This window comes from Diplotaxodon limnothrissa, linkage group LG3 (assembly GCF_057381915.1).
Source record: "Diplotaxodon limnothrissa isolate DT_005_m linkage group LG3, D_limnothrissa_male_GT1.1, whole genome shotgun sequence".
Classification (NCBI taxonomy): Eukaryota; Metazoa; Chordata; class Actinopteri; order Cichliformes; family Cichlidae; genus Diplotaxodon; species Diplotaxodon limnothrissa.
In genome coordinates this window covers 3372425-3388694 of record NC_140598.1, presented here as the reverse complement: position 1 = coordinate 3388694, position 16270 = coordinate 3372425, and the positions used below count along the sequence as shown (strand labels likewise).

General features: G+C 41.9%; 2 protein-coding genes across 3 annotated transcripts in view; one reads left to right on the top strand and one right to left on the bottom strand.

Annotated features, from left to right (window-relative positions):
* Positions 1–16270, top strand: part of LOC146634302 (protein NLRC3-like) — a 263712-nt gene that overhangs the window by 197038 nt on the left and 50404 nt on the right. Inside the window, exons 7-11 of one of the 2 annotated variants that reach the window (XM_085376358.1) lie at positions 4307–4591; positions 5425–7216; positions 8410–8583; positions 8797–8970; positions 9147–9320. In XM_085376358.1, coding sequence (XP_085232484.1) covers positions 4307–4591; positions 5425–7216; positions 8410–8583; positions 8797–8970; positions 9147–9320 — 2599 coding nt within the window. The remainder of the gene's footprint in view (positions 1–4306; positions 4592–5424; positions 7217–8409; positions 8584–8796; positions 8971–9146; positions 9321–16270) is intronic. The other variant, XM_085376383.1, reaches the window with a different exon arrangement.
* Positions 675–2383, bottom strand: LOC146634304 (uncharacterized). Its single transcript, XM_085343816.1, has one exon. It carries the CDS (start codon positions 2349–2351, stop codon positions 675–677), a length of 1677 nt encoding a protein of 558 aa, XP_085199942.1. The 5' UTR covers positions 2352–2383.

The following is a 16270-nucleotide window of genomic DNA, read 5'->3' as shown; positions in this document are numbered from 1 at the left end:
TGTTACATGCTGAGTCAGCCCAAAGTTGCCCAGAGTGTTACTCAGGTCTTTAGTCCCTTTGTCCTGAGGGTTGTCCACATGGATGTTAAAATCCCCAACAATAATTACACAGTCGAAATCAACACAGATCACAGACAGCAGTTCACTGAGGTCATTAAAAAAGTCTGTGCAGTATTTGGGAGGCCTGTAAACATTAAGAAACACAACTTTGGATGGGGCCTTCAGCTGTAAAGCCACATATTCAAAAGACTGAAAACTTCCAGGAGATAGCTGCTTACATTGAAATGATTCATTAAATAAGACAGCAACCCCCCCTCCTCTCCTGCTCACCCTGGCCTCACTGATAAAACTGTAGTTAGGAGGGGTCGTCTCGATGAGAACAGCTCCACTGTTACTTTGGTCCAACCAAGTTTCAGTTAAAAACATAAAATCAAGGCTGTGCTCAGTGATTAAATCATTAATTAAAAATGTTTTCCCAGCTAAAGATCTAACGTTTAATAAAGCCAACTTAAGTGTTTTAGAGGTATTACTTGTCCCCTCGTGTTTGGGAGCAGTCTGTGGCACACAAGGTATGTTTACTATGTTTAAAGATCTTTTAGAGTGCAGCTCTCTGTGTTTTGACCAGGCCACATGTCTCCTTCTGTCACCTAAAAGTACAGAGATTTTAAAACCTTCTAGTAAACAGGGTCCCAGCTTCTCCTGGGAAAAGTCACCACTGCCATAATCCTCGCAGCCCGGACCCTAAACACATCAGACTGTGGAGACAGAGCGTGAAGGTGGTAAGGAGGAACTAAGGGGGGCGAGGCTGGGCAATGTGACTTCGATTGCTCTGATGAGGGCGGGGCTCGATGGCGAACCTTTGGCCGCTCTGGTGGGGGGTTTATGGGGGACAAAAAGGGATTGGGCCGGGGGGTAGATCTGAGCCCAGCATTGACTCGCTCCATCATCTCCTCAGTGAATTTCAGGTGTGGGGAGGAGGGAGAAAGGGAGGGGGAGGAGGGTGATGGCCTGTCAGGGGTTTGGGGGACTGGGGAAGGTCGTGGTCCCTTGTCCTGGTCGTTGGTGTTGTTGAGAGAGTTGGAGGCAAATAGGGACCCCTCTTCTTGCCTCAGATGTCTCTCCTTTCTGAGGCTCTTCCCGGGTGGGGGCAGATGGAGCTCCTCCTCAAGGTTTCTGCTGGGCTTTGTCTGTTCTTGGAGTACTGTTTGTTCCTCTTTATGAGATAACTCCTCGTTTATCTCAGCCTTGGCACCAAGCACATATGGATGACGTATGGAATAAAACAAGTTGGAGGTGAACAGTTTCACCCCTGACTTGTTAAAATTAAATCCATTTGCTTTAAACAGATGCCTGCGTTCCCAAAAAATATTAAAGTTGTTGATAAAATGCACCGAGTGGTCAGTACATGCTGATATAAGCCATTTATTCAGTGTAAACAACCTGCTGAATCTCTCGTCTCCTCCTCTGACCGGCGGTACAGGTCCACTGATGAATACAGCTGCATTCAGAGAGTTTACAGTATTTAGTAATCCAGTAAAGTCCCGTTTCAGAACCTCCGACTGTTGTTTGGACACATCGTTTGACCCTGTATGCAGGACAATGTTTGTCACAGTTGGATATTCATCTGCAATTTGAAGAATTCTCTCCTTCAGGTTGTTGACCATATCCTTAGGAAAGCAGAGGACTTTAGTGTTCTTACCGCACATCCTTTGTACATCCTTTACGGCAGAGTCACCCACAATCAGAGTTTCAGGCCTAGCCTTTAGCTTTCCCTGTGGTCTTTTACTTTTCAACAGATTTTCAGACCTTACTTCGCTGCTTTTAGATGGATGGTTGTCCGATATAGATCCAGGGTCCTTTGATAGTGGAGCAAATCTGTTGTGCAGTTTCACATTCAGTTGTTTTGGAGGTTTGTTGTTAACCTTCCTATTCACTGTTGTCCAGTCCTGTTTCCTCTCGTATACAGGGGTAGAAGAGCTTCTCTGTCTCGTAGGAAGTGAAGGCCAGTCGGTTTCAGAGATTTCAGCTCGCTGTGCTCTGCCCGTGATACGTCCTCCGCCTTCCAGGAGACATGATTTATGTCTTGGTTTTGCACCAAGACAGTCCAAGGGGGGATTATCACTTGAGGATTTATAATAATGCACAGAGTCTACTTTCTTGGTCATGTTATCTGTGCTCCTTAGCTGTGTACTAGCTTGCTCATCGCCATTGTTTTGAATCAAAGGCAAGGTTGTTTCATTTCCACACAGTCCATTTACCTCCACGTTTACTTCTAAGCGATGAATTTTTGTCTCCAGTACTGCAATCTTCTGCAGGAGGCTGTGGTAGTCATCTGTGGATAGGGAAGGCATCTTGTTGCTAGTTAGCCTAGCGGTTAGCACCTTTCCAGGCTATTGGGGCTGTTCGGTGCCCAGACACTGTAATCAGGCTTCAGCTGTGTCTAGGCCACAGACACACGGAGCGCTGAGGATAAGGTAACTATAAAAATGTTGCTGTTTCTGTTAAGAACACTTTAGTCCTAATGATCTATAAGTGTCCAGAAGCTATCGCAGGTAAGCTCATACGGAAAAAAGGGAAAAAATCAGCATAAAAATCAATAAAAGAAGAAAAGCATTTAAGGAGCAAACAGATGACGCGTCCACACTCGCAAAAGATACCATTGGGTAAAAGCAGCACAAAAGAGCAGCTATGTCTTCAGTGAGAGCCAAAACAAACCAACTTTTCAGCGTGAAACAACTCAGTTCATGTAACCTGAGGAAACTGTAAGTTTTCTCTAAATATCTTTTAGCTGTGGTTAGCTGGATGTCAGTCTTATGTTACAGACGCTGTGTCGAGCTTGAGCTGCGAGTCATATTTTCGGCGCTACATTGTAGTGAGATAAGTTTGTGGGTATTTTGTGCAGCTTCAGCTGTCCTTTTAACTGCTCGCTGGTTAGCTAGCGTGAGCTATAAGCTAACAGCTAGCATGGTTAATGACGCTAGAGTTCCACGCACATGCAAACAGCTTGTCTCTACTGCTTTAACTGTTAAAACAGAAGACAATACTGCAGCTGACAGGGTTTATTATGTGAAACAGCAGCTTGTTTAGTTTAAACAGTCTGCATTAAGCTGGGCAAACACTGTGCGATTTTTTTTTTTCAGTCGCGTTATTCAGCTCCTGCTCAAACTGTACAATTAAATCGCAGAGGTTAGAAGTTCATAGGTCACGATGCAGGGTCTCACACTATATGGCCTGATGCTCTGATGCGACCCGAGTGCTCAAACTGTGCCTTCATAACATGAAGCTTATCATACAAAATCTGTCCCGCGCTCTCCCTCTCTCTGTCTTACAGACACACACACCATCAACTTTGCTAAATTACTAATGAAAAACATTGACCAGGCAGCTGTGATTGAGTAGCAATGTCCATCCAACTCTTTTCATGGTTGTTGTAGTCATAATAATTTTGTGAGGCCACATTGAAAAGTGTTGGATACAGAAGCGTAGTACGGAAGCGTAGAGCCGCCACCCAGGCAAAAGAAAAATAGAGCTATGTCACATTATAACGTGAAAAGTTTATTATTATAGTATACTATTGTTCTAACAATATTAGATATAGTTCTAACAATATACTTTTCATGTTTGTACAATATACTATCATTTAGGTACAATATACCTATTACAATATACATAATTCTCACGTTCGTACTTGCACTCGTTCTTATTTTAAACTTAATCTGGAATGCAGGATATGAATGACAAGATTTTGTTTTTCATATTTTTCATTATTTTTCAGTTTCAATTTTTTCTTCGGTTTCATTTTAAGCTGGCATCATTTTAGCCCTACACACCCTAAAATTTAGTATTTGTTGATGAGATGTTGAAGTGTTAATTGAACAAAGTTAGAATACAGTGGAACCCCGACTTACGAAATTAATCCGTTCCCGAGGGTCTTTCGTAAGTCGAAAATTTTCTTAAGTCGAAACAGCCATTGCACCTTTTGAGTGAGGTGATGCTGAACGATAGGCTAATTGCTAACTAGAACAACAATATGTCGTTCAAGTGGAACAGCGAAGCACGAGTACGGAAGCAAAGGGGTTGTCACATGATTCGGAAGGCCTTGTGGGCATTGTAGGCTCAGCCAATCAGAGCCAGCGGATTTCGTTACACCGGCATTTTGCCGTACCATGGGCAGAAATATTGCCGTTCATTGCCTTCGTAACTTGAATTTTTTGTTAAATGGGGTATTCGTAAGTCGGGGTTCCACTGTATTTTTCACATGATTTCGACTGAGAAGCATGTTTATGTCTCTTTCTTCTTCCTGTAGAGGAGGAGCTTGCCAGGGTACGGTCAGCCTTTGTCTGGAGGGTAACAATAGAAATCCTTAAACTGCTCCTTGAGGCCCTTGTAAGTGATGGTATCTTAAATAAGTTGGAGGAAGAATCGATACTGGAGGGGAACCCACTCAGAGCAGACAAGGCACGCAGCTTGATCGACACAGTGAGGAAAAAAGGAGACAAAGCATGCAAGATAACAATCAAGCATCTTCAGATCAAAGATCCTTTTCTTTTCTCTCAGCTATGTTTATACTCTGATCCATCTGCTCAACAAGGTGAGGTCATGTATCATATACCATGAATAAAAATGGTCACCTTGCAGTTTGTTGAGATGTGAAAGTGAAACCTCAGAATTCATTGTAAGAAAAAGGAGAGGGCAAGAACGTCATTCTACGACGAATGTTTGGATTTGTTACATGCCTGCAAATGTATTTTCTAAACTACATGGAGGAATTTTGATGATCGTCATAAACGTGTGAAACTACTTAGATCTAATGTGATCTGTATTTAATTAAACACAAGTGTTCTTTACTTTTAAAAACCATGCAAACTGATTGCCTTAAAAAAGAAAAGTCAGAGTGTTTCTCTAACAAGAGGACACTCTTTAAGCATCGGTCATTTGACTTAAATGTTTAATGAAAAAAATGCCACATTTATATATAATAAAGTAAAGCACATGTTTTGTGTGGCCAGAAACGGTTTACATTGTCTTTCGCCATTGTAATATATGAGAAGAATTAATGAATCTCTCTCAGATGCGTCTTTAAATAACATAGCAGTGGGGAACATTATGACACTTCAATGTTGTTTTTTTTGGTTACAAAGTTTGAAGAAGAGGCACAGAAAGCAGAAACCTGTTTAGCCTGCACATGTTGGCATCAGGTACATATGAAAAGCTGCAAAGCAATGCAGATGTGGAGGTTCAAAACATTTAATGTGGCTGTTTTCAGGAATTACATTTAGGAATTCCTGTAGCGCCTTTTTGATGAATTTCTGGTAGAATGAGTATATTAAAAACTTGATAGGTTAAATAAAGGCCAAAGTACATCACATAGCTCCTTCAGACCAGATTTGTATTTTTCCTTCTTTTTTCCTTTTTTTGATTCAGATGCTCTTCAGAAGTGTCAGCCTAAACTCAAGTCTCTCTTGAAGAAGAAGTTCCAGTGTGTGTTTGAGGGCATCGCTAAAGCAGGAAACCCAACCCTTCTGAATCAGATCTACACAGAGCTCTACATCACAGAGGGAGGGACTGCAGAGGTCAATGATGAACATGAGGTCAGACAGATTGAAACAGCATCCAGGAAACCACACAGACCTGAAACAACAATCAGACAAGAAGACATCTTTAAAGACTCACCCAAAAGACAATACCTGATCAGAATAGTGCTGACAAAGGGAGTGGCTGGCATTGGGAAAACGGTCTTAACACAGAAATACAGCCTGGACTGGGCTGAAGACAAAGCCAACCAGGACATCCAGTTCATATTTCCATTCACTTTCAGAGAGCTGAATGTGCTGAAAGAGGAAAAGTTCAGCTTGGTGGGACTTGTTCATCACTTCTTTACTGAAACCAAAGAAGCAGGAATCTGCAGCTTTGAAGACTTCCAGGTTGTGTTCATCTTTGATGGTCTGGATGAGTGTCGACTTCCTCTGGACTTCCACAAAACTACAATCCTAACTGACCCTAGAAAGTCCACCTCAGTGGATGTGCTGCTGATAAACCTCATCAGGGGGAAACTGCTTCCCTCTGCTCGCCTCTGGATAACCACACGACCTGCAGCAGCCAATCAGATCCCTCCTGACTGTGTTGGCATGGTGACAGAGGTCAGAGGGTTCACTGACCCACAGAAGGAGGAGTACTTCAGGAAGAGATTCAGAGATGAGGAGCAGGCCAGCAGCATCATCTCCCACATCAAGACATCACGAAGCCTCCACATCATGTGTCACATCCCAGTCTTCTGCTGGATCACTGCTACAGTTCTGGAGGATGTGCTGGAAACCAGAGAGGGAGGACAGCTGCCCAACACCCTGACTGAGATGTACATCCACTTCCTGGTGGTTCAGGCCAAAGTGAAGAAGGTCAAGTATGATGGAGGAGCTGAGACAGATCCACACTGGAGCCCAGAGAGCAAGAAGATGATGGAGTCTCTGGGAAAACTGGCTTTTGATCAGCTGCAGAAAGGAAACCTGATCTTCTATGAATCAGACCTGACAGAGTGTGGCATCGATATCAGAGCAGCCTCAGTGTACTCAGGAGTGTTCACACAGATCTTTAAAGAGGAGAGAGGACTGTACCAGGACAAGGTGTTCTGCTTCATCCATCTGAGTGTTCAGGAGTTTCTGGCTGCTCTTCATGTCCATCTGACCTTCATCAACTCTGGACTCAATCTGCTGGAAGAACAAACAACCCCCAAGAAGTCTGAAACAGGAGATTCTGAAAAGAAACACTTCTACCAGAGTGCTGTGAACAAGGCCTTACAGAGTCCAAATGGACACCTGGACTTGTTCCTCCGCTTCCTCCTGGGTCTTTCACTGCAGACCAATCAGACTCTCCTACGAGCCCTGATGACACAGACAGGAAGTAGCTCACAGACCAATCAGGAAACAGTCCAGTACATCAAGGAGAATCTCAGTGAGAATCTGTCTGCAGAGAAAAGCATCAATCTGATCCACTGTCTGAATGAACTGAATGATCGTTCTCTAGTGGAGGAGATCCAACAATACAGGACTTCAGGAAGTCTCTCCACAGGTAAACTGTCTCCTGCTCAGTGCTCAGCTCTGACCTTCATCTTACTGTCATCAGAAGAAGATCTGGATGAGTTTGACTTCAAGAAATACTCTGCTTCAGAGGAGGCTCTTCTGAGAATGCTGCCAGTGGTCAAAGCCTCCAACAAAGCTCTGTGAGTAAACATGTTGTCATCGCTTCATTGTTAAAATCATGGGAAATAAATCAGAAATGCTGAGTTCAAAGAGCACTGTAACATTTTTTTAAAATAGTAAATTAAATGATCATCAGTCACTCGGTAAATATATGGTAGTTTTAATGTTTCACTCCAGCATTTCTAAAACACACTTTGTTCTGTAACTCTTATCAAAGGACAATCCAGACCCAGCCTATAAGAACATGAGCTCTGATGCTTCAGCCCCTCTGACAGGTTTATTATCCTCAGCTTGTTCATTTGTCTCCAACTCCAGGAGTTTGGTTGTTTTATTCTAAAGCACAAACTTCACCTGCCAGACTTCACCTACATCTTTTTCTGATGTTCATAATTTAAGTTCAAGTTTGTATCTCACTTTCAGTGCACACCCTCCCTTTTTAAATATAAATCTCTGCTGTGCTGTCATGTTTTCATCCTGTATGGAGGGAGAAACTCGGTCTTCATTACTGAAATTGCCTCTAAGGTCGTGTTTCTTGTCAGTAACCATATGTAACTGTAAGGCTTCCATAACCAGTGTTATCACAGAATTACAGTGGGTTCACTCTGGGTCCTCTACAGTTTCTTCCCACTGTCCACAGACATGCAGTTGGGTTACCTGGTGATCTAAACTTCATGCAGGTGTGAGTGAGAGTGGTTGTCTGTCCCTCTGTGGGCTTAGTGGAAGAGACTGGATGGATCTCTGCTTTGTCTTTGATATATCCTGACAGCAAACATTCTCCATGAAGTCTGCATTTCAGCTCATCTCCTTTATACACACCTTTAACAGGAAGAGTTTTATACAGCTAGTGTTTAAAATCAAGTGTTATTCACAATACACAGGTAATGAGCATGATTATTGAATTACTAAAATTTTCTAAAATAATTGTTTTAGTTAATATTGTATGACAGTGTACACAGAATTATTAGCTCAGTAGGCAGAGTGGTCGCCCCATGATCATAAGGTCAGGGGTCGAATCCACCGAATAGTTACCTTGTGGTACCCCTGAGCAAGGTACCATCAAGGTACCAATCATGTGCACTGGACTGGTAGCACTCATAGTCTCATAGGTTTAAATAAATTTTTAAAAAAAAGGGTTCAACATATAAACAAATTTAATTTGATCACATATATTGTTTGTTTTTTTTTGTTTTTGTTTTTTTCCTTTCTCTCACAGACTGAGCAGCTGTAACGTCTCAGAGGAAGGCTGTGAAAATTTGCTGTCAGTGGTCAGCTCCCAGTCCTGTAGTCTGAGAGAGCTGGACCTGAGTACCGACAGCCTGAAGGCTTCAGCAGTAAAGCTTCTGTCTGCTGCAGTGGAGAGTCCACACGCCAAACTGAATGTTCTGAGGTCAGATCAATTTGTATTATGTTTAGTTCTGTTTGTTTATGTGTTTGATGTTTGTTTTTGTTTATGTCTTTATCCAGTTATCCTTGTTTCATAGCATTTTTATTCATTTCAAAGTTAAACAGAAGTTTTACTAACCTGCTCAGCACAAGACAATAAGCTATTGCACCCTGATTACACTTTAACAACAATCTTTATTCATGTTTTTATCTTCAGACTTAACATCTGTGAACTCTCAGAGGAAAACTGTGAAGCTCTGTCCTCAGTTCTCAGCTCGCAGTCCTCTAGTCTGACAGAGCTGGACCTGAGTATCAGAAAGCTGCAGGATTCAGGAGTGAAGCTTCTGTCTGCTGGACTACAACGTTTAAACTGTAAACTGAATACTCTGAGGTCAGATCAGAAAACATTTAGTTTTTAGAATTATTAATTAAAGTTCATACATATGATGTTGTATCTTAGTATGTTTATGTTTCCTTTAAAAATAGAAAGTCAACATTTAATGTTGTGAAATGTATTAACAAACTCTACATGAGTACTTGTTTTATAGATTGTCTTTTATTTTTCAGACTGAGTGGCTGTAACCTGTCAGAGAGAAGCTGTGAAGCTCTGTCCTCAGTCCTCAGCTCCCAGTCCTCCAGTCTGAGAGAGCTGGACCTGAGTAACTCTGACCTGCAGGATTCAGGAGTGAAGCTTCTGTCCGCTGGACTAAAGAGTTCACAGTGTGCAGTGGAAACTCTCAGGTCAGGATTCAAACTTTTCCACAGATGATCATTTGAAATGTGAATTATATTATTGTATAAACAGGTAACTTTTACAGCTGTCAAGTGAACTTTTATTCACATTTGAGTGGATAATTGGACTCTGAATTACTAAAAGTTGTTATAGTCATGTCTTTGTTTATTTAAAAAAATACTTCATGCACTGCCTAATTTAAAGATTTAGGCTCCTTTGGGCCCATAATATATATATATTTGATTTCTTTGTGAATGAAATTAGGAGGATATTGGCGACTGCTGATTGGCTCGCTGTTTGTTTTTTATTCACAGTACTTAATTTTAAAGGCTGATTTCTCAAAATGAGATGTTTATCTTTTCTTCTACAACACGTGGAGCCACCAAATCTTCTTGCTTGATTTATACATTACAGTTTGATTTAAAGAATATTAGACTCGTAACATAATAAATATATTTATTTCACTTCTTCTTGAGAGAAAGAAAGGGATGACTGGGTGAGCTCCAGTGGTTCATCCCAGCAGAGAGAGCGGCACACTGGGCTGCAAATGATCACAGTAGTAATGGCTACTGTTTGATAAAACAGGGTCGCCCGGTACTAACTACATACTACTAACTACCTCATCCAGATGTCTTCCCTACTAAACCTGATAAGAAGTAACTGCAGTAGCCTTATAGGTCAAATCAGTTTCACCTGTTAAAGTTAGCTCCACTATTAATTAGGGGTGGGGGAAAAAATCGATACTGTGTAGTATCGTGATATTTTGTTTGCTAATAATGTATCGATACAGGGACAGCAGAAATCGATATTTTGTTACAAACAATTTTTTCTCTGAAGTCAACATGCTCTGGAGTCAGAGCATGTTGACTTCAGAGCATGTTGATCCTTTTTCTGAGCAACAATCCTGACATTCCTTCACTGTCCAAATGTGTTTAACTTTTTTTTTGGCAGCAATAAACATGACAGTTTACTTATTTTAATTTAAGACATGTTTAATTTTAATTAAGTTTGAAACTTTTTTATTTAATGTAAAATTATATATTTTTTTAAATTTACTTTCAAATTCTTCAGTTGCTGAAGGGGCTGCATAGTTTTCATAAATTGCATAGTTCAGAATAGCTATAATTGTACCAGATGGTTGCATTCAGTTAAGTTGGACTAGACTGTAATACAAACCGTTCAGTTTGTCAACAATAAAACTGACTGAAATGAGAGAAAGACTGAGTGTGAGACTTTGATATTAGATAAAATGAATATTGATAAAGTTTACCTTTATGTGCAGAATTTAAATATCGCAAAATATTTTAAAAAATCGCAATAATATCGTATCGTGCATTAAGTATTGTGATAATATCGTATCGCGAGTTGTATGGTGATTCCCACCTCTACTATTAATGGTGTCACTTGTTATTTCTGGGATGTTTAGTAGCCTGAACAGCTGCTTAAAGGAAAGTAATTAAATAATAATAATAAAAATAACCTAAGTCCGGGGGAACCTGCAAGAGCTGTTTGCACGAAGAATAATGCTCAGACTTTGAGGTTTTATCGTTTTACACAAGGTTTAAAAATGAATGTCCACAATTGAATTGCAGAAATTGTTATTGAGCTAATACTGATGTAGTTGTTATCTTTGGTAAGGAGAGGTTGGAGGAAGGATGAGCACAGTCAGGCCTAAAGATGCTCTTAATAATAATAATGGATTGCATTTATATAGCGCTTTTCGAGACCCTCAAAGACCCTTTACAATCCCACTACAGGGAGTGCAGAATTATTAGGCAAGTTGTATTTTTGAGGAATAATTTTATTATTGAACAACAACCATGTTCTCAATGAACCCAAAAAACTCATTAATATCAAAGCTGAATGTTTTTGGAAGTAGTTTTTAGTTTGTTTTTAGTTTTAGCTATTTTAGGGGGATATCTGTGTGTGCAGGTGACTATTACTGTGCAGAATTATTAGGCAACTTAACAAAAAACAAATATATACCCATTTCATTTATTTATTTTTACCAGTGACACCAATATAACATCTCCACATTCACAAATATACATTTCTGACATTCAAAAACAAAACAAAAACAAATCAGCGACCAATATAGCCACCTTTCTTTGCAAGGACACTCAAAAGCCTGCCATCCATGGATTCTGTCAGTGTTTTGATCTGTTCACCATCAACATTGCGTGCAGCAGCAACCACAGCCTCCCAGACACTGTTCAGAGAGGTGTACTGTTTTCCCTCCTTGTAAATCTCACATTTGATGATGGACCACAGGTTCTCAATGGGGTTCAGATCAGGTGAACAAGGAGGCCATGTCATTAGTTTTTCTTCTTTTATACCCTTTCTTGCCAGCCACGCTGTGGAGTACTTGGACGCGTGTGATGGAGCATTGTCCTGCATGAAAATCATGTTTTTCTTGAAGGATGCAGACTTCTTCCTGTACCACTGCTTGAAGAAGGTGTCTTCCAGAAACTGGCAGTAGGACTGGGAGTTGAGCTTGACTCCATCCTCAACCCGAAAAGGCCCCACAAGCTCATCTTTGATGATACCAGCCCAAACCAGTACTCCACCTCCACCTTGCTGGCGTCTGAGTGGGACTGGAGCTCCTTGCCCTTTACCAATCCAGCCACGGGCCCATCCATCTGGCCCATCAAGACTCACTCTCATTTCATCAGTCCATAAAACCTTAGAAAAACCAGTCTTGAGATATTTCTTGGCCCAGTCTTGACGTTTCAGCTTGTGTGTCTTGTTCAGTGGTGGTCGTCTTTCAGCCTTTCTTACCTTGGCCATGTCTCTGAGTATTGCACACCTTGTGCTCTTGGGCACTCCAGTGATGTTGCAGCTCTGAAATATGGCCAAACTGGTGGCAAGTGGCATCTTGGCAGCTGCACGCTTGACTTTTCTCAGTTCATGGGCAGTTATTTTGTGCCTTGGTTTTTCCACACGCTTCTTGCGACCCTGTTGACTATTTTGAATGAAACGCTTGATTGTTCGATGATCACGCTTCAGAAGCTTTGCAATTTTGAGACTGCTGCATCCCTCTGCAAGATATCTCACTATTTTTGACTTTTCTGAGCCTGTCAAGTCCTTCTTTTGACCCATTTTGCCAAAGGAAAGGACGTTGCCTAATAATTATGCACACCTGATATAGGGTGTTGATGTCATTAGACCACACCCCTTCTCATTACAGAGATGCACATCACCTAATATGCTTAATTGGTAGTAGGCTTTCGAGCCTATACAGCTTGGAGTAAGACAACATGCATGAAGAGGATGATGTGGACAAAATACTCATTTGCCTAATAATTCTGCACTCCCTGTATTCATTCACTCTCACATTCACACACTGGTGGAGGTAAGCTACAGTTGTAGTGGTAGGTTAGGTTTTGCCCAAGGACAAAATGACCAAGACAGAGAGAGCTGGCTCATCAGACAGACAAGCTCATCTTGTAACCTACTGGTTCGCTGGTCAGCACACCAGCTGACTAGCGAACCGGCTAACTAGCACACCAGCTAACTAGCACACCGGCTAAATAGCAAATCAGCTAACTAGCAGACCAGCTAACGGCAGCCACAAGCTGAAGGACGATTAAATGTAGTGGAGATATCAGAGATGACACTGGTGTGTCCGATTCACTCTTTAGCACTCTGGTCACTCCGGTGTGTCAGCCAGAACACCACTGAAGGCCAAATGATCCCAGCATGTGGAATAAAGAGCTTAAGGTTTGGTTTGAGACACTTTATTCTTTCACTGATTGATTCTTGCGGCTGTGATCATGTGTGTGGTTTCTTACAAAAAGGAAGTACACAATACAAATACATGACAAATAAGATGAATAGATAAGTTACATATCCAGTTATATGTACGTACATCAGTATAGCTAATATAGCCATATATAAGGACAAAGATCACAGTACTATAATGCAGTAATGTTAAACACAAAGGTGTATATCTACATAAATCTGTCCTATCAGTGATCAGGGTACTGTAGTATACTTCCACTACATAAACTATAGAAACTAAACGACATTAGTGTGACTTTAAGTTACCATCAGTACAGACGAACTGATGGTAGTTGTACAAAATAAAGGCATTGCAATTATTGTGAAGGGCTTCCGGTTAAACTAAGATCAGCTGATTACCTCATAACAAATTGTTTGCTATAGAACGCAGCTCCCACTCTTCATTAATATCATGTACTGTAACTTCCAAGTAACCATGGTTACCCAGCCACGCCCAGTAGTCTCCAGAGAGACCAACAGCTGGTGCACGTTGTAACGCCGTGGCTTTCATAGTCTCTCCTTTTTCTACAGCTCATGTGTTCTTCTTGTGATGGTGCGTCTTGAGGGAGGCTCATACATGCCGTCATTTGTTCATCCTAAGAACGTTCCTCAGACCGACTTCTTCAACAACACTAATCAGCCTGCAGTTTGTAGCTACTCACTTCACTGTGGCGTCTGTTAGCTTGTCTTTCTTTGGTTTTATCCTGACTCCTCCCACAAGCTGATCCTACGTAGTCTGCCCAAGCCTCCCACCTCTGTTTGTTTGGGTGGTTTGTTTGCTGCCATCAACAGCGTGTAATGCATTTAAGTGATACTTCAGACATGAAGTACTGCGACAATAAAAAACTCAACTTTGCTTAAAAATAACTTTAGTTGTATCAACACTGCCCTCTGGAATAATTAGACTTTGGTGACAAACTGATGTGATCTCCATGTTTCCTTTGTTGGACTGTGGGCGAGTGTCAGAACTGAATGTACTGAGTAACATGTGGAGTTTAAATATGTGTCAGTTCCAGTTTTAGAGCTCTAAAGTGCAGCTATCATGTTAGGAATATGTTAGGAATAGACAGGAACACTGAGCACACTGAGGTCAAATCTTTATTTATCCAGTTCATCTGTAGGCTGAGCTCAGTCCATCCATTTAGTGAAATGATGTTTAAAGGTCTCCTTGTTCTGTGAGCGTGAATTGCCCAGACACAGAGGTCTATCCGCTCCTGAGCCCGAACCGATCAAATCGTCGAAAAAAGTCAAGCGTGCGGTTGGTTCAGGTGGGGATGATGGGTGTCTCAAAGCCAGTGGCGGAGTCGAGTTTGGGTATGTTAATGGATCTACAACAGCGTTCACATTCGATTTGTGTGAGGTAATTAAATGCTCGGGTGACGGGAATAGCTGGAGAACATATAATGTGTGGGTTTGTTATCATCCAATGATGTGTTACCCTAAGTCGGTGTGGGGCCCATCATGGGATAGTGACATCTACACCTATGTAACGGATCAGTGGTGTTCTTGGCAGGATGTGGTCGCGTGGACAGGAGTAGGATGGCAGCCAACGGTGCCACCGGCCCTTGAAGGAATAGCTATTCAGAGAGATTATTCTGTTACAAATAACCCTATTACTCTTTCCCTAGGACCATGGAGTGAACTCCCTGAACCTGGGTTTGATGGAGGTGCGTTTTATTTAGTAGTAGGGGTAGATAAAGTAGGGACAGATCCATTCGGGTTAATTCGGGTGAATTTATTTAATCCCAGGGCTAAACCGCTGGGAAATGACTCAGCACTGAATCTCACGGTGCAAACAGATCCCGTAGAGACAGTAACTTACAAGGATCCAGAAGAAAAATGGTTTGTTGCCACTGATTATACTAGGTTAAAACCTCAGGAGTTGATAGAGCGTGCCACAGGTTTTGGAGATAGGAATCTTTGGTTAGATTGGGTGGCTCAAAATGCTAAGGAGCAGAAAGTGGTTGATTGTGTTGCTTGTGCTACCGCTCGACCACATTTGTTTACTGAACCCGCTCCTCTGTATCCAGAGGATGAGTGGGGATATAATTGCATGTTGAGATTAACTAGAGAGGCGGTGGACACAGGTAACTGTACCACTTTGTCAGGTTTATATCCGCCAATTGATAAACGCACACAACCAGGTTCATTCACACCAAAACGAGATAATTATACATGTTTTGAGTTTTCTACAGACAGAGTGAGATTTAGGCTAGGAAGGATTAATCCAAGCTGGTGCCAGAGGACAATCACAGGTAGGACTACCAATGATGTAAGTGACCCAAGCACAATTATAGGCACCTGGGCGAGAGGTGGGCTATATTATTATTGTGGGGAGTACACCCTTTTGGTGCAGGTTCCCTTGGGGAGTGTGGGAACGTGTGCTTTGGTGCGCTTAGCTGCACCTTTGATGCTCATGGGCAGTAGGCTAGAGACAATTCCACAGCAAGGTGCGAATGTGTCTACAGCCAGACGGAGGAGAGCCACAGGAGCTATCCACAAGTATGATCCAAGACGGGACTCGCCAACCTGGATAGACTCAATAGGAGTTCCCCGAGGAGTTCCAGATGAGTATAAGTTAGTTGATCAGATAGCGGCCGGGTTTGAAAGTGTGTTTCTGTGGGTGACTCCAAATAAAAATGTTGATCGCATTAATTATGTTCATTATAATGTGTTGAGACTCTCTAATCTCACCAGGGACGCGGTGGAAGGTCTTGCAGAACAATTAGGTCCGACGTCGTTAATGGGAATCCAAAATCGCATGGCGCTGGACATGTTATTGGCCGAGAAGGGAGGCGTGTGCGCGATGTTCGGAGATTTATGTTGCACCTTTATTCCCAACAATACAGCTCCGGACGGAACAGTCACGCGGGCGCTGGAAAATTTGAAAACGTTATCTAGAACCATGCATGAGCAATCAGGCGTGAACTCAAGGCTGGGAGATTGGTTCACATCTGTTTTTGGGCAATATAAGGGATTGTTTATGTCTGCCATGTTTTCTCTTCTAGTTTTTCTAGGTTTGTTGCTGATTGGGTGTTGTCTCATTCCTCTGGTGAGGCAGGTGTTGGGTAATCTGGTGAGCAGGGCCATAGCTTCTGGTTCAGCTGGGTCAGCTGGTCCGGAACATATGATGCCGTTGCGAGAAGCCGCCTGGACGGAGGAGTGACACAATATCTTT

Coding starts and splice junctions, on each gene's coding strand:
- LOC146634304 (XM_085343816.1), bottom strand. CDS start 2,351: ATGCCTTCCCTATCCACAGATGACTACCACAGCCTCCTGCAGAAGATT.